General features: G+C 41.9%; 2 protein-coding genes across 4 annotated transcripts in view; one reads left to right on the plus strand and one right to left on the minus strand.

Annotated features, from left to right (window-relative positions):
• The window catches only part of pcdh15a (protocadherin-related 15a), a 512,848-nt gene that overhangs the window by 185,900 nt on the left and 308,385 nt on the right, over positions 1-18,563 (plus strand). For all 3 annotated transcript variants that reach the window (XM_049481098.1, XM_049481100.1, XM_049481099.1), the window contains one exon: positions 15,700-15,818. In XM_049481098.1, the coding sequence (XP_049337055.1) occupies positions 15,728-15,818 (91 nt within the window). In that variant the 5' untranslated portion in view covers positions 15,700-15,727. The remainder of the gene's footprint in view (positions 1-15,699; positions 15,819-18,563) is intronic.
• LOC125802991 (E3 SUMO-protein ligase ZBED1-like) lies at positions 8,699-13,025 on the minus strand. The gene is made up of 3 exons (XM_049481611.1): positions 12,116-13,025; positions 10,926-11,732; positions 8,699-8,703 (listed from the first exon to the last, which is right to left on the minus strand). The coding sequence occupies exons 1-3, from the start codon at positions 13,023-13,025 to the stop codon at positions 8,699-8,701; spliced, it is 1,722 nt and encodes a 573-aa protein (XP_049337568.1).

The raw sequence follows: 18,563 nt of genomic DNA on the forward strand, positions 1-18,563 counted from the left end.
GTGTGAGGGGTGGGATTCCACATTTATATGGAAATTCAGTTTTTTTTTTTCATGTGCAAGAACCATTTTCATGTGTTTAATTCCACCAAATCCTCTGCGCTTCCATGAAAATGGATCCCATAGGGCCTTATCATTTATAATGGCAGCCAAGAGACCTGAACTTCCATCTCCCAGGACGCGAAAAAAAGATGCACAAACCTGTCCTTGCAGAAATAGGAAGCTATCAGTATGCAGAGGAGTGCATTTGAATTGTTGCAATGTTGTTACATTGAAATTGAGGAGTCCAGGATATCTCATAGGTCTCATCTGTGTTTTTACGCTGTGCTCTATATGAAATTCACTCATAGAAACTGATTTACTTCCATTTCTAATGTAATGTCTAATGTAAGGTCATTAAAATACTTTTTTCAAAAAGTTTACTGGGAAGATTAGAACAAATAAAAGACTATTTTTATGCTTTTACCTAATAATTAATGACTTACTGATGCGTAAACAATCTCAGCGACATGTTTTGCTGAAATGGAGGCTTGACATTTTTAGAAAATCATTTGCATCCTGGAATTTGGATGACAATGTAATTAGTTCACTTCAGTGTGCAAAAATACCCCTCATTATTAGGGGTTTCATGCTGGTTGGTTGCTCTAGCATTGTCAGAGTGCCAACTTGTTGATGATAGCAATGCGACTGTGTTATTCAACTTCAGCAGAACTCTGAAGTTCTGTAAATAAGGGAGGTAGATCCACCCGAAAATAAAACTGAATTAAAATGACTCAAATTAAAAATGTCTTAAAATACCTTTTTGACAAATGTGTGAAAATAAAATAAAATTAATTTATTGTTTATTTTTTCACTCCAGCATGAGGAATCTGAGACAAAAATAAAAAAAAACAATTAAAAAACTATTTGTCATTTTATTTTCGTTAATAAACGGATATTTTGTGGTCAAGTCTAAAATGAATGGGAAAGGGAAAATTCTTACTTCACTTTGATGTTGCTTTTTCTTCCTGAACTGTATAATAAGTGTAAAAAAACACTTAGCTTTCCAAGTTACATATGTTACAAAATGCATATGCAAATGAATAACTGGGTACATAAAAGGCAAAGTGTTAGTTTAAGATTCAGTTTTCAGCCCTGAACTCTTAACTGAACTGTGAGCTCTGTGGAGTTGTGATAAAATGACTTTATTCTTCTTCAGTGCTGCGTTTCACTCTGCAAAAAACACTTAGCAAGTCAAATTTAGTAATTTCAAGACATTAAATCATATTTTTAATTTTTTTTTGTTTTACTAAGCACTGTAAGTGCAATATTATTTTGTTCACCAGTCACCAGTTATTCTGATTCTTGTATCCAAAGCCACCTAAATAAGTGATTTTTGCTTGATTTAAGTCTTAATTCACTCATTAAGACTTTGTGATTGCTTATTTTGTGTCATGATGAGCACAGAATTGCAGACACGTGCAGATACTGATAAAAATATATGATTATTATAAAAATAAACAGATGTAATATGTGGTTGATACAGAAAACAGTTAATCACCAGAAACCAGAGCAATGTAGACAAAACCATACCATAAACGAGAGACAGTCCAGAGTTCATACACGAGAGATCCAATGTCAGAGGTAATCCAAGAGGCAGTAGTGAAAACACAGTCCAGGTAATACACAAGCAATCCAATATCAGAGGCAAAGGCAATAATCGGCGTCGAGAAAACAAAGGCAAGGTCATACACAAGATAAACTGAGACAAGAGATATAGAACGCTTTGTAATGAGGAGAACCTACAATACGCGGCGTGGGTGTTTGTGTGGAGTGCTCTTTTATAGTGCCAGTAATCAGTATTCAGGACTTCCTGGAGGAAGCAGGTGAGGTGTCACGTGATGTCAGCGGGTGGTGCATTCTGGGTAATGTAGTTGTTGACCTGAGAACCTCCGTTAGAGCTGGGTGTGGAAGGGACAGAGGAGCTAACAGCACCAGACGTGACAGTACCTCCCCCCAAGGGAGTCGGAACGGAGCCGGAACGGGGACGACCACGACGACGTCCACCCGACGGGCAGGGAGTACAGGCGGGAGGACCAGGCGTAGCCACAGAGGTGCCGGACAGACAGGGGTTGCGAGACTGGGGACCCTGACGCACCGGAGCCGAAGAAGAGAGTGAGCGCTTGGGACGCCCACGGGGTCTAGGAGCAGGTTTTCCAGGGTGACGGGCATGAAATTCGGCCAGTAGAGCAGGATCCAGCACGTCACCGGCGGCAACCCAGCAACGCTCCTCAGGGCCGTAACCCTCCCAGTCTATGAGGTACTGGAGCACACCGCCACGCCTGCGTGAATCCAGCACCTCTCGAACCGCATAGGTAGACGAATCCTCCCCCTCCACTGCCGCGGGCGGCACGTCATCAGGAACACCCTCGGCAAACGGACCTGGGACAAGAGGCTTGAGCAGAGAGACATGAAACGAGTTATGCACTCTGTACTGAGCAGGTAACTCAATCTTATAAGTCACCTCGTTAACCTGAGACAAAACCTTAAATGGGCCAATATACTTAGGCAGCAGTTTCCTACAGGCCCCCTCAAACCTCAAGTCCCGGGTCGACAACCACACCCTGTCTCCGGGTTGGTATTGGGGGGTGGTACCACGGTGTCTGTCGGACTGCTCCTTATACTTGCGTAACACCTCCGAAATCTGCTGATGCGTTTCCTCCCACACCTGCTCACTCCGCTTCATCCAGTCATCAACAGCAGGTATCTCAGTGGACGACGCTGTCCACGGAGCCAACGGAGGCTGATAACCCAGAATGCACTGAAAGGGAGTGAGACCAGATGTGGAGTTAATGAGGGAATTTTGGGCTATCTCAGCCCAAATCAGATACTGTGACCATTCTGTAGCATGTTTAAAGCAGTACAGTCTTAAAAATTTACCTAACTCCTGATTTACCCTCTCACATTGACCGTTGCTAGTGGGGTGAAACCCAGAAGTGAGACTCACGTGTACACCTAAGTGTTCAAAGAATGATTTCCATACCCGGGAAGTAAATTGAGGACCTCTATCTGACAAAATGTCCTCCGGGACCCCAGAATGTCTGAAAATGTGTGTGTATATAGCTTGAGCTGTCTGAAGAGCATTAGGTAGTGCAGGAAAAGGGATAAATTTAACACCCCTAGAAAATCTGTCTACGACCGTGAGGATGGTAGTGTAACCTTCTGATTCGGGTAAATCCGTAACAAAATCTACAGCAATGTGCGACCAAGGTCGTTCAGGAACAGGCAGAGGACATAGTTTACCAGCTGGAAGGGCTTTGGGTGTTTTGCATTGTGCGCAGACTGAACATGAAACTACGAACGCTTGTATATCAGCTCGCATGGTTTCCCACCAATAACGAGCTGAGATCAGTTGTAGTGTACGTGTAACGCCGGGATGACCAGAAGTAAGGGCAGCATGAGCCCAACCAATGAGTTGATCGCGAAATTGTTCGGGTACATAAATCTTGTGAGGAGGACAGCCCTCTGGAGGTGGTGTGTTAACTTGGCTCTGATGAATGAGATCATCGAGCTCCCATCTAATGGCAGCCACTTTTACAGTGGGTGGCAGAATGTATTCAGGTTCTGAAGCGTGGCATGTGTCGTCTGGGGAGCTAAAAACACGAGATAAAGCGTCAGCCTTAGTATTACGGTTACCGGGTCGAAACGAGATAGAGAAATTGAAACGTGAGAAGAATAATGACCAACAAGCTTGACGGGGGTTTAGGCGTTTAGCTGTACGGAGATATTCCAAGTTTTTATGATCTGTTAGTACGGTGAATGGATGTGCAGCACCTTCCAGCCAGTGACGCCACTCCTCTAGAGCAAGTTTGACAGCCAGTAACTCTCTATCCCCTATCCCATAGTTACGCTCAGCTGGTGACATTTTTCGTGAGAAGAAGGCTATGGGATGGAGTTTAAGTGGTGAACCGCTGCGTTGTGAGAGAACTGCTCCCACGCCAGTATCTGAAGCGTCGACCTCGACTACAAATGGTAGCTCAGGTTTGGGGTGCATGAGAATGGGGGCAGAAACGAAAGCAGTTTTTAGTTTGCGGAATGCTAAGTCAGCTTCAGGGGACCACTTTAGGACCTTGGTGGCGTTCTTAGTGAGCGCAGTGAGTGGGGCAGCTATACTGCTGAAATTACGTATAAAACGTCTATAGAAATTTGCAAATCCTAAGAAACGTTGTAGGTCTTTGATGGACTGAGGAACGGGCCAGCTAGTTACGGCATCTACTTTGGAGTCATCCATAAGGACTCCCTGGGAGCTAATAACATAGCCGAGAAATGCGACTCTCTGAAGATGGAAGTCGCACTTCTCGGCTTTAGCATAAAGATCGTTCTCCAGAAGTCTTTGGAGAACCGAGCGAACATGTTGCACGTGGGATTCAAGGTCGGGAGAGTAAATTAAGATGTCGTCTATAAAAAGGGTGACGAATTTGCCAATCATGTCTCGGAAAACGTCGTTCATAAACGACTGAAACACTGCAGGGGCGTTAGCGAGACCATAACTCATAACTAAATATTCATAGTGGCCATTAGTGGTAGTAAATGCTGTCTTCCACTCATCCCCCTCCCTAATACGGATCAGATTGTACGCACTACGAAGATCGAGCTTGGTAAAATATGTGGCGTTACGCAGTTGTTCAAGAGCGCAAGGAATGAGGGGCAATGGGTACGCAAACTTCTTAGTAATGGCATTTAAGCCTCTGTAATCAATACAGGGTCTCAGTCCCCTGTCCTTTTTCTTAACAAAGAAAAAACCCGATCCGACTGGCGATTTGGACGGGCGAATGAAACCCTGAGCTAGAGCTTCAGAAACGTAATCCTCCATCGCCTTCTCCTCATCAAGAGTGAAGGGATAAATTCTAGCTTTGGGTAGAGAGGCACCCTCCACTAGGTCAATAGCACAGTCATAAGAGCGATGAGGTGGTAACTTAGTGGCATTAACCTTGCTAAACACTTCCAAAAAATCAGAATACTCAGGGGGAATAACAGGGGAATCAGAAACTTCAGGGCTCTCCACAGAAGTGGACTGAATGATAAGGCTGTCTAAAGCTAAACAGTTCTTGTGACAATGAGAAGACCAAACCGTGATATCCCCATCGCGCCAGGAGACGGTGGGATCGTGGGTCTTGAGCCATGGCATGCCCAGGATCACAGGGTGCTCGGTGCTGGGAAGCATGAAAAGTGGCAGTTCCTCAAAATGAAGAGCGCTGGCTTGTAGGCTGATGGGTAGCGTCTGCAGCGTGACTGGTTTGGAGCGCACAGTCTTCCCGTCCACAGCATGAATGGATAATGGACGCAGAAGTTCTCGGGTGGGTACGCCGTGCTCCTTAACCAGGTCCAGACTGATGAAGTTCCCTTCCGACCCGGAATCTATAAGCGCTGGGACAGAGAGCATACCATCAGGCAACATAACATTTACGGGCAACGAGAAACATTTGGAACGAAAAATTGTGTTTTGCTTACGTACCACATTGCTCTCCACGCGCTGTCCCAGGGCTGGAGCTTTCACAGGTCGGGTCAGGAGACCACACTCAGCCTTGAAATGACCGCCCTCACCACAATAGAGGCACAAACGAAGCCGGATCCGGCGCTGTCGCTCTTCTGGAGTTAGCCGGGTTTTCTGGATGTCCATGGCCTCAGGGGCAGACAGCGCAGCTTTCTCTGATGTGGGGGTGCGGGGTAGAGTCACAGGAGTGTGTAGAGTGTGAGAGCTGGTCTTGGGGCGGCGCGAGAGAAGTTGATCCAAACGAATCGAAAGTGAGATGAGTTGATCCAAAGTTAGCGAATCATCTCTGCAGGCTAACTCCCTCTGTATGTCAGGGTTGAGTCCGCATCTGAATACGTTAAGCAAAGCTGCGTTATTCCAACCACTACCAGCTGCAAGAGTGCGGAACTCCAAAGCGTAGGAAGCCACCGGCTTCTGACCTTGCTTGAGAGCCAGCAAAAGTTCTCCATTACACTGTCCATAGCGAGAATGATCAAAAACCGAGCGAAAAATAGTCAAAAAATCAGTGTAACTAGCCCCTGAAACTTCCTCCCAAATAGCTGTTGCCCACTCAAGTGCCTTACCAGAAAGCCGGGAGATAATAAAACCGATTTTAGCATTATCGGTTGTGGGCGGTGAATTACTGAAAAACACGGAGCATTGTAAAAGAAAACCGCTGCATTTTTCCGGATCCCCATCAAAAATCTCCGGTTTAGAGACAGAAAAACCAGGCACAGATGAAATAGCGTTGGGCAAACGGGGGGCAGCTAACGGGCTAGGGCTAGGCTCAGTTAAGCCTCTGAGGTGAGCTAGCAGCTCCGAAAGTTGTTGCTGCTGTGTAGCTTGTTGGCTGGCTAGCTCAGAAACAGCTTGGGTCACACCAGCGAGCGTTTGCTGGTGCTGACCGAGTAGCCTCCCCTGGTTGGCTAAACCAGATCTAATAGCCTCAGTATCTGCTATCTGATCTTGTACGGCCGCGTATTCTGTCATGATGAGCACAGAATTGCAGACACGTGCAGATACTGATAAAAATATATGTTTATTATAAAAATAAACAGATGTAATACCTGTAATAGTTAATCACCAGAAACCAGAGCAATGTAGACAAAACCATACCATAAACGAGAGACAGTCCAGAGTTCATACACGAGAGATCCAATGTCAGAGGTAATCCAAGAGGCAGTAGTGAAAACACAGTCCAGGTAATACACAAGCAATCCAATATCAGAGGCAAAGGCAATAATCGGCGTCGAGAAAACAAAGGCAAGGTCATACACAAGATAAACTGAGACAAGAGATATAGAACGCTTTGTAATGAGGAGAACCTACAATACGCGGCGTGGGTGTTTGTGTGGAGTGCTCTTTTATAGTGCCAGTAATCAGTATTCAGGACTTCCTGGAGGAAGCAGGTGAGGTGTCACGTGATCAGGTGAGTGCGTGATGTCAGCGGGTGGTTCATTCTGGGTAATGTAGTTGTTGACCTGAGAACCTCTAGAGCTGGGTGTGAGAAATCTTACTAAGAAAAAATGCTTACCCTATTGTTTTGCTTAATAGCTTTAACAGACACTGAGATGGATGTAGTTCGGAATAAATTAAACAAACAGGCGCTGATATGGATTGATATACTTCTAATTAACCAGATCCCCTGCTCATATACTATTCACTGACTGGCCATTGCATTAAAGCCACTTCCATAGCAGGATTTATTTTAAAACTGCTTGAATTATTTGAAGCACTAAAATGGTCTTGCATAGAATAAGAAAAAAATTAAAAAAAAAAAAAAAGCCTGTTTAGTCACTGTTGCTACATCTAAAATTTGTACGTTTATAATACTTTTTAACAAGGATAGTGTTCCTAGTCAAGTATTTATATGTCGTTAAAATAATTCTAACTTGTTATCTAGCTTAGCCACATACGTCTGTAGTTTTGATGGGTTAAGTTGTGACACACTGTTCTAGACTTTTATCTAGAACTTGTAAGGGGCAGTTTAACAGACAGGGATTAGGCTCAGTCTTGAACTATACATTGTTTTAAAAAATGATTTTGCCATTGAAAGGAAAATTTAGTCTGGTTTGGGAACTGCAAAATCTTAAATCGCAAGACCCTACAGTGGATAGTGAGGGCATCCAAGAACATCATGCATGCGCAAAGCCACCAGTATTGTGGACGACCCCACCCAACACTCACACAGACTCTCCAGAAGATACTGGAGCATCCAAGCCTCCACTACCAGACTCTGCAACAGCTTCATCCACCAGGCAGTCAGATTCCTGAACACACAGAGACAGAAATTACAATAAAAGACTCTTGACCTGGCTTGATTTGACTTGATATAGTCTATGGCTATATTTACGTAACCAGGCTGAAGTGACTTAAATCAGATTTTTGCTCAATGTGGCTCAGATCTGATTTTTTCATGGCTGTGTAAAACTGTTTTTTTTTTTTTTTTTTTTCAAATCAGATTTAAATCTCTTTCACATCTGGTCCTAAATCGAATACATATCCGATCCGTGCGACATGAATGTGAACTGTCAAATCAGAATTCATTCGTCTTTTTGCTTTTACTCATGTGCTATGTGCTTCTCTCTCGTACTTGTACATCTCTTGGTGCAGCTGTTTAGCTATAGCTGTAAAAACAGCAAAAGCAAACCTCCTGACCTTTTTTCACCTCCTCTACCGGAGCATTTACGTCAGACCAGGTGTTTTTACTCTACTTGAGCAAAAGATGCTCCACATATGAGCTGCTAACATTTAGCTAACATCATTTCCCTTTATAAAACTACAAGTTATCTCTCAAATATGACGTCTTTTGTTGTTGGTGAAGAAGGTGTGAGCATGTGAGGTGTTTCAGGGACAGATCTGTTCACATTACACACAGGTCACTTACAGGTCACTTACATTTGTAAATGTGAACCGCCAAATCTGATCTGAACAAAAAATCGGTTTGAGCAACATGGTTTGTAATGTGAACCTCCTTAATCTGACCCATATAGTTTGTTTTAATGTCTCTATAAAATCATTCTTTCCTCTAACCAGTTTTCAGAACTACAAGCACCCTCACATTGCAGCATATGGCAGTTTTCAGTGGTATTCTGGGAATATCTGGTGTGAAGAACCGACTGAGTGGTTTAATATGGTGAGGTAGACCAGGAGATCTGCAGCTCTAGTCTGAAATTCATGAAATAAAGACTATCCTGTTGCAGAGAACATAACGTTAGATTTTTTTAACAATAAGTAATCAAAACCAAAGCAACATGTGACTGTTGGGTGTTTCTTCCTGTTACAGGTTTAGCTTCATTAGCTTGGTTTGAGCTCTGTGTTTGCCTGTGGAGACTGTATTTGTTGTTAAATAGGACAAACCAGCATAATGTCCTGAAAGCTGTTTATGGGAGGACGGCAAGCCATTTTGGAGCTGAAAAATATGGAAAATCAATCAGAACCATTTTGCAAGCATGGGGCACAGCCAATACAACAATTTGGAAAATGTCCTGAAAGAGAAAGAAAGCACTGGTGTACCAACAACTAGATACCAAACAGGTCGGCCAAAGAAATCAGCAGCGGCGTATGATCGGCGAACCGAGAGAGCTGTGACAAAATTACCCCAAAAACACTTTGAGAACAGAAAATGAGAGCAATTCTCATCAGACTCCTTTCCTAGGGGTTTAAACAACCAATGGATGCAGTTAGACCTGTCCGATAATTATGCTTTGACTCATCGTGCTATATATGGCCATGACCTCAATCATTTTTTGTTGACCTCAGTATTGTCAATTATGTTTGCTTTGTGAGGAGAACCCATTATTTAGAATGTGTTTGCTGAATGTCTGCTTAAAATAGATTTATTCATTGAGGAGGTTTAACCGTTTTCCCAGTGCATGAATATTACTTAATGATCACAAGTATAGTGCTCAGTGTGTTACTGACATTACTGAATTTTATCTCGATAACAGTTGTATCATTTATCAGTTATTTCTGGAACAATATATTTCCCCCAAATAAGCTATTGTGACAGGCCTAGAATGAGTTCTACAATTCTATATTCTATATCTGTACATCTTTAGTAATGTGTAATAGTAAATAGTAAACAAAATGTATTTGAAAAACTACAGTGTTTTTTTGATACAGTGCAACTATGCTCTAGTCTGTGTAGTTGCAGTTAAGGATGCATAGATTAAAAAAAATAAAATAAATAAAATTAAATTGCTGAAAAATTACTAAACAATCCGAAATAAATAAGTAAATAAAATTAAATTTGAAAAAAAAAAAGATTCCCTAAGTGTATGAACATAAAATAATTGACCATACTGTTCCAACACTTTTTCAGGGGGGGCTATATAGAGCACTATTTACGTAACTATATTTTGCAACTTTGTAATGACGTTTGCCTTACAGTACACAACTAGTTAAATTGTTTTGAGCTTCATTTAACACTACTCGAAGCACATTTGACGTTTGACCAAAGCACAGATATCTGAGGCTAATAAGATGTTTAAGTAGAGCTGGGCGATATGGAAAAAAATCTTATCACGATATAGTTTTCCATATCAGTCGATATCGATATGTATCACGATATAAATCAAATCACTTTCTGTCACACTTAAAGGTTTGTTTTTACTCATTAGTGAGAGAATAAGGGAGTTATGGACAAAGGTTTTATCACAATAATTTTTTCTGTATCTCGATAATTATCCCAATATAAATTTTGTAACAATGCAGACCAAATGCATCAAATGTCTATAAAATATTTATTACAGAACATAATATACATGCACACAGTATGCAAAAAGTCACGAGAAAAAAATTCACTAGTTCAATGTAAATTAGCATTTTGATTTCCCTGCCCAGATAATGAAAAATGACTTATAACATTAACATAACAAAATATAGTAATATGTTATCTGTGTCCTGAAAATATTATTTGGGCATTACAATTTCAAGCATTTAAGAAGTAGAAAATATAACAGTGTTACAAAATAAATAAACAAGATATAAAAACCACTTCCACTACAAAATTCTGAATTATTAACATACTGCACTTATCCCATTAGAATGTCCTTAGAATGCTTGTAAACAGCAAACAGAAAACTGAAAAACTTGTTGCAAAAAAAAAACAACATTTTGATAGATGTGATACTGATGCAGGTCAGTGAAAATCAGTGAAAGACCTATGTATTGTAGATCCTCTTACTCTACACTCAATTGCTGTGCTACAGGTTTTTTGCCAAAAACACTAATCTGTCCACTGCCTCTGGCTTTGTAGATGCTCTTTTGCATGTTACAATGTTTGCTCCTGTGCTAAACACACGTTCTGATGGTGAACTTGTAGCAGGTATGCAGAGGTAACGCTTAGCTAAGAGGCTCATTTTTGGAAATGTTGTTGAGTGAATCTTCCACCATGCCAAAGGACTGGTCTCACTATCAGCATCAGGAGCTAACAGGTAGTTATTCAATTCAGCTTCAGCAGCTTCTTGTTCTGTAAGGCCAGCTGTTGTGACTGCATGAGGCTTCTTGAAAAAACTCCCCAGTGTCATCTTCTGCTTTTTAGCTGGTGTAGCATCTCCTCCTTCATCTTCTGTGGATTTCAAAGTGCTATCAGCTTCTGGGTTGTTCAGTCCTTCATGTAACATTTCAGCCATGGCTCTAGCTTTTATCCCATTAACCTTGTCTTCTTTAACGTAACGGGTCTTGAACCGAGGATCAAGTAGGGATGCTATGTCCAGAAGGTCATCGGTCGCAGCTTCATCATATTTTTCATTCAAATAGCTGATTACCGTAGTCTTGATGCTCTTTGTGAGGTCTGAGTCGTCTGCATCTGGCTTCAGGATGTCCTCATTGAGGAGGTGCAACACAGGCTTCACATAGGATACACTAACATATGTTTCTCCAGAGAGTGCATCTGTGAAGCTCACTAGCGGGCTCAAAGCCTTGTGGACAGACTCTAGGATGTCCACATCTTGCCAGGTGGGTACAAGGTGCCTTGTTTTCTTATCAGTAGAGAGGACTTTTACAATAGCCTTCTCTTGCTCAATAAGTCTTCCTACCATTTTCTGACGGGATCCCCACCTGGTAGGGGATTCTGTGACAAGTTTGTGCTTGGGCAAATTGAGTTCCTCTTGAGCAGCTGCTAGAGCTTTCTGTTTTTTCCATGAGAAAGAGAAGGCACTGACCACCTTCTTACACACACCTATGGCTCTTTGTATTCTGCTGTCTCTCCCACCTCTCTCTACAGGACAAATACACAATATATTTGTTTTATTAATGATGACTATATGTATTTGGTGATTATTGGACTCAATTACCCCCCCCCCCCCCCCCCCACACACACACCTCTTTGGCATGTAAAATAAGTACAAGGAGACAAATATATAAAATCTATGAATATTTACCTAATAAAACTAATAAATAATAGACCCTTTATATTATTTTTCTGTTGCTTATATTAAATTGCAATAGCATTAGGATTTTTAATAAAATGGTATTCAATAAATTGATTATTCCCCTCCCTGAATGCAGGCTAATGCAGCAAATTACAATAGTATATCACAATAATACTCATTAAAATACAATAAAATGATTAAACGTGTATAATAATATAACAGAACGTACCAATTGCTAGGTGCAGCCGGTGTCCAAAGCACTGCAGGCGAGTCCATTTTTTAAGTGAGACTGCCTTAGCAATGTTCGCTCCGTTGTCAGTAGTGATGCAGACCTGTCGTTCCTCTCTTAGACCCCACGATGCGAGTGCGTCCTCGAGCGCGTGGGAGATTATTTCTGCTGTGTGGTCCTCAGGGACAAACGCCGTTTGCAAACATCTGTTTTGCAAATTCCACTCCTCGTCGATGTAATGCACAGTGAGGCTAAGGTACGGTTCAGATGTTCGACTTGACCACATATCAGCGGTAGTAGCAAAGTGTCTCACAAGTTTTAACTCGGCTTCCAATTTTGCTCGACATTCCTCATAAAGCAGCGGCAGCGCAGTCTGTGAAAAATATTTTCTGCCGGGTAGTTGATACCTTGAGTCAAGTACTTTCACTAGGTTCTTGAACCCTTCTTTCTCCACTGTGCTAAGCGGCATCATATCTTTAGCCATGAAATAGGTGACCGCTTTTGTAATCTCCTGGTGCCTTTTCGTTTTTGTTTCGTAAGGGGTAATTGAGGCAAACGTCGCCACAATTGATTGTTGTTTTGGAGATACTCCGCTGCTCGATGGCTGGCTAGTGCCATGGCTTAGCGGCTGGCTAGCGGCACCTGAACGTATGTTTACACTCTCTGTGTACTCGACAGGATGATATTTTTTCAAATGATGAAACAAATTAGTAGTGTTTCCTGTTTTTGTCTGCACTGCACGGCGACATATTCTGCATTTTGGGCTTAACTGCGCTTGGTCGGACTTAAGATATCCGAACCACTTCCATATATTGGACGTGGTACGTCCTTTCTTTGGAACAATGTCATCAAGAGCAGATGGCTCACCCTCCTCTTCACTTTCGCTTTCGGGGTTCTCTCTACTGGCCATCTTCCCGTAACCTGCTATTGATTAAACGCGGTCCTCCAGCTGAGCAAAGATGAGCGTGCGGCTGGGTCTGTTCAAACGCCTCCTACGTTGTGTTTTCATTGGTCTGCGGACTTATGGGAGGACTTGGATCAGATCCAGCCCCAGTGGTACTTGGAAGAGCATGCAGTTCAGCGTGATCACGTGCTGCGCCCGTTCGCGGCGCTACTTACACGGGAAATGGGAATGAATGTTTATCGAATTCTATTGCCCAGGCTTATCATCGTCATCGTGGGAAAAATTATCGCGAAACAAATCGATATCGTTGTATCGCCCAGCACTATGTTTAAGTACCATGCACTATTTCTTTATTATATTTCTCTATTATCCGGCATGTATTTCCCAGTAAATCACTGAGGACCTACATTCAATTCTAACACAAAGTGTGGACGGTAAAAATAAGCAAATGAATAAATAAATAAATAAATAATAATAAATTATAATAATAAATGCTCTGTGTTGTGCCTCATTTAAAGAGCAGTCCAGTTTGTATAACGTTAGAGGAAATGACCAGATGCTTGTGGATATAAAAGGTAAAAGGAGTTAATTCAGAAGAGCTCACAAGTGGAACCAGAGCTCAACCTTAGTAAAAGCAACATGATGGCAAACAAAGCAGATATGAGCCAAAAAAAAGAGTCTGGAACTAATTGAACAAGCTATGAGTCAACACAACAGTAAATTCAACCAGACCAAGAGGAATAAAAGCAAAGAGAGAAAGAATTAAAGAGAGGCTCTGGAGATGAACTGGCAGAAAATAAACAGAAACTGTATACCATAACTAGGGCTGCAATGATTATTTTGATAGTTGACTAATCTGAGGATCATTTCTTCGCATAGTCGATTTGTCAACGATTATTTCTGCCATGTCCTCCATCTTTAAAAACAACAGGAAAACAGCTAAACATGAGATTTAAAAGGCACTTAAATGTCCACTTGTTGTTTAAATGTGGAGAGTACTGATATGTAGTGAATAAATATGTAATCTGTTGTGTTTGGGCACTTTTGCAGACACAGACCAGACCAAGTTTCTTCTGTTCTCAGCACTTTGTGTAATGCGGTACTGTTACAAAATTAACAAGTAGTTGACAATGAAATTGGTAGTCGACATTGTCGATTATATCGACTAATCGTTGCAGCCCTAACCATAATAGGAGTTGGCAATACTTAGCAAAGCAACAGAGACAAAGACACGGGTCAAACACAACTGGAAAATCAGTCACAGGGGCAACGAATCAGTACTCAGGGGATGTTGATCAAAACCAAAAAAAAAAAAAAATCACTTTGTGATTGGTTGGTGTGGTGCATGAAGTGCTGCAGTGCTGTCCTGTATTTTATAGTTGGATATGCCTTTGTGTGGAGCAGAGGTTTGGCTGGTATGATGAAGGACAAAAAAGATTTCCACAGTTCTCCACCATTACTGTGATACTGTGTGTGATGCTACGTGTGTGTGTGTGTGTGTGTGTGTGAGGCTTTTGCTCTCTGTGGAGTGAAATCCTTAGTCCTGTGTCCTGGAGTCTCTTGTGGATGAAACTGATCAAAGGCCTGCTGCATCCCAAGCTTACACCACTCCCCCTGCTAGAAGAAACTGAAGAAACAGCATCAGCTTGGGCTTCAAAGTAGAGTCTGAATGAGAGAAAGAGAGATAGAGAGAGAAAGAGGATGGGAGAAAGAGAGAGTGAGTAAGTTAGAGATAGTGTTTGGGAGGTTCCTTATTTTATTTATTTATTTTTTTTCGTTTGACATGCTGGTTCTGTAGCTACGCTATGTTTTTGTCAGCGTTGTTTTTTTTTTTTTCGAGCTTTCTGTGGAAATTCCAAAACAAGAATGCTAATGTTTCATATGCAGGGCTCCAGAGAGCAGCTCTATTGGGATTAAACAGTGATAGAAGCGGCGAGGAGGGACTAATGTCGCATTTAGACAACTGTTTTGACTCCCACGGAACCTCAGTCGCGTCTCCTGGCGGCTTTAAACTAGCTTCCGCGGCTTACGGCCGCCTTAGGCGGAGTCCGGGAAGCGCCGGTGTGAATATAGGTGGCGTATCGAGTCCAAACACTCATCTTTAAGCTTATCTCCACATCACTTACATTATGCAGGTTGCATCTGCTGAGACAGCTGAGACTAAGCACGCGCGGCGTCGGGATACGAGGCTAAAAAGCGAACGGCGTAATCGCATTTGTCTGCGTGCGCTGCCAGAATGCGATCTGTCATCGTGCATCAGATACTCGGAACGAGTAGATTAAACTTTGATTTTGGAAAAACGACTTTAGGATTTGGACTTTTCCCAGCAGCACGTTTATATAATCTCTGCATATGCACCGTCCAATCTCATTCGCTGCTTCTGTCGTGTTGTTTTGGCAGCAACATGAACCCAATTTTCCTTCTCATGGATCCCACCAGGTTAACACTGACTTTATTGTGTTCTCGCAGATTGAGTCTGTATGGAAATGAAGGCCGTCGTGGGGAACTTATTGACTGTGTTCAGGGCAGAGTTTGTGACAGCAGAGTCTGTTGCCGTTGCGGGTTTGTGTATGTGTGATATACAGCAAGATATACAGTAAATTGTTTTCTGAATGAAGTCTCAGAATTCTTACAGGATGTCATTTCTCTTTCTCTCTCTTTCTCTCTCTCTTTCTCTCAGGTGGCCAGGCAGCAGTGAGTGAGTGAAGATGAGGAGGGGCTCGTGGCTAGTGAGGTGGTTGGCCATAGGGATCATCCTGTTTGTGCCCCTCTTTCACCTCAGAGTTCAGGGAGCAGAAGGTAAGCCAGAACAATGAAGCTCACAAAACCTCTCACACAGCCTTTACAGAACCTCCGCGAAAGCACAGAAGGAATTACATTAAACCTCTGGTAGGACGCCGCATGACTTCTCACAGATCTCCACACATCCCACCCTTCTAACCCCTCACAAAGACTCATGTTTCATAAAATCCGGAAAGATATTTCAGGCTTGTCATGAAACCCCACAGTCCTATTTCACTTCAATTCTCACTTCATAGGATCTCACAAAACATTTCACACAAGCCTGTAGAATTTCTCATAAAACCTCACACAGTGTCTCACTGAAGCTTACATACATCATTTCTCATAGCTTACAAAATATCTGACAGAAGCACATATAACTCACTATAACAGACTCCCACATGACTAATCTCCCAACTATACAAAACATCTCACAGACCTCCACATAACTTTTTACAGACTCCCACATGACTTTTCTTTTTAAACTATACCAAACGTCTCAACATCTCACAGACCTACATGTAAATTTTTACAGACTTCCACAAGAGTAATCTCCCAACTGTACAAGACATCTATCAGACCTCCTTAAAACTGTTCACAGACTCCCACATGACTTCTCTTCCAACTATACAAAACATCTCAACATCTCACAGATCTCTTATAACTTTTCACAGACTCCCACATGACTTTTCTTTTTAAACTATACCAAATGTCTCAACATCTCACAGACCTCCTCGTAACTTTTTACAGACTCCCACATGACTTCTCTCTCAGCTGTACAAAACATCTCACAGACCTCCACATAACTTTTAACAGACTCCCACATGACTTCTTTTTAAACTATACCAAACGTCTCAACATCTCACAGACCTACATGTAAATTTTTACAGACTTCCACAAGACTAATCGCCCAACTATGCAAAACATCTCACAGACCTCCACATAACTTTTTACAGACTCCCACATGACATCTCTTCCAACTATACAAAACGTCTCAACATCTCACAGACCTCCTCGTAACTTTTTCAGACTCCTACATGACTTCTCCTTCAGCTGTACAAAACGTCTCAACATCTCACAGACCTCGACATACATTTTTACAGACTCCCACATGACTTTACTTCCAACTATACAAAACATCCTACCATCTCACAGATCTCCTTATAACTGTTCGCAGACTCCCACATGACTTCTCTTCAAACTATACAAAAAAACGTCTCAACATCTCACAGAGCTCCACATAACGTTTTTACAGACTTCCACATGACTTCTCTTCCAACTGTACAAAACGTCTCACAGACCTTCATCAAACTTTTCACAGACTCCAACTATACAAAACAAAAATGTCTCACAGACCTCCACATAATTTTACAGACCCCCACCTAAATTCTCAAGACCCCCACACAAGATCTCACAGATACCCACATTACCTCTTACAGAACTCTACAAAACATCTCACAGACCTTCATACAGACAATTCATACAGAACTCTGTAAAACTTGTCACTGACCCCAACTTAACTGTCTCATAGAACACTATAATCCTGCTTACAAAACTCCACATTTATTCTCACTGAATTTTGCAAAACGTCTTACAGAACCACACACAGTTTTTCACAGATCTCTACATAATGTTTCATAAACTTCTCCCATAACATCCCACAAAACATCTCACTGAACTTTACCACCCCTCGCATGGGCCCCCAAGTAAATGCTTATAGAACACTATATAACATCTCACAGAACTTTACTACATCAATGCCTACAGTGACTGTAGTCACAGAAAAGCACAGTACAAATGTATTTCTTTTTATTCAAATAATAAGATAATGACCTAATAATGGACTGCAGACTCTCCCACTTCCTTTCGATGGCCTGAGCGATTTGCAGCAGCATTTTAATGGCTGTTTAGATGACTCTGTATTCAGGCTATTATCTTCAGTCATTTGCTTCAGATGGAGTGCAGATATTTTACACCCTCAGCAGACCGGAGTAATTTAAGTTCCGTTAAAAAATCCTGTTACTTTTATTTCACTTTGGTCCAGGGGCATAAATGGCCTGTGTCCAGATCAGTCATGACTGTCCTGAGTGTAGAACTTATTAGAAGTGCCCTCCGATAAGCTTCTTGAAATGAGAAGCCAATGATATATGAATCGCAACGCTAAAAGACTGCCAAGGACGAAATGGCAACTGTAATAAAGCTCTGACAGTGTTTTTTTCTGCGTGGAGATAGTAGGAAATGAGCTGTAAACGCTGTCAGACACTTCCGATTTGTGGCAGAGCGTAAAAGGTGTTCCACAGCTGACATTTACGCTCAGCTATCCTTGTTTGTTCATGCAGTGTTTATTGTTATTGATTCTAGATGATCTGACCCTAGCAGTTAGTGTGGGGTGTATGTGTGGGGGTTGGGGGGGGGGGGATTAGGCTTCTGGCTATTTATGACATTTTTCTTCCTCCTGTTCTGTTGTTGTTTGTAATATGTAATGTATATATTATTATGTACAGGGGTTGGACAATGAAACTGAAACACCTGGTTTTAGACCACAATAATTTATTGAAAGTTCTGGTGGAAACAGGAGAGTTGAGGTGCACATTGAATTCTGCCATGAAATGTTTTTTGGATACAACCATCCCTTTCAGACAGCTTCCTCTTGAGTCCACAGTTAATCCTGTTGGATGTGGTTGTCCTTCTTAATGGTATGCTGACATTACCCTGGATACCGTGGCTCTTGATACATCACAAAGACAGATGCGCCAGCAAGAC

This window comes from Astyanax mexicanus, chromosome 7 (assembly GCF_023375975.1).
Source record: "Astyanax mexicanus isolate ESR-SI-001 chromosome 7, AstMex3_surface, whole genome shotgun sequence".
NCBI lineage: Eukaryota > Metazoa > Chordata > Actinopteri > Characiformes > Acestrorhamphidae > Astyanax > Astyanax mexicanus.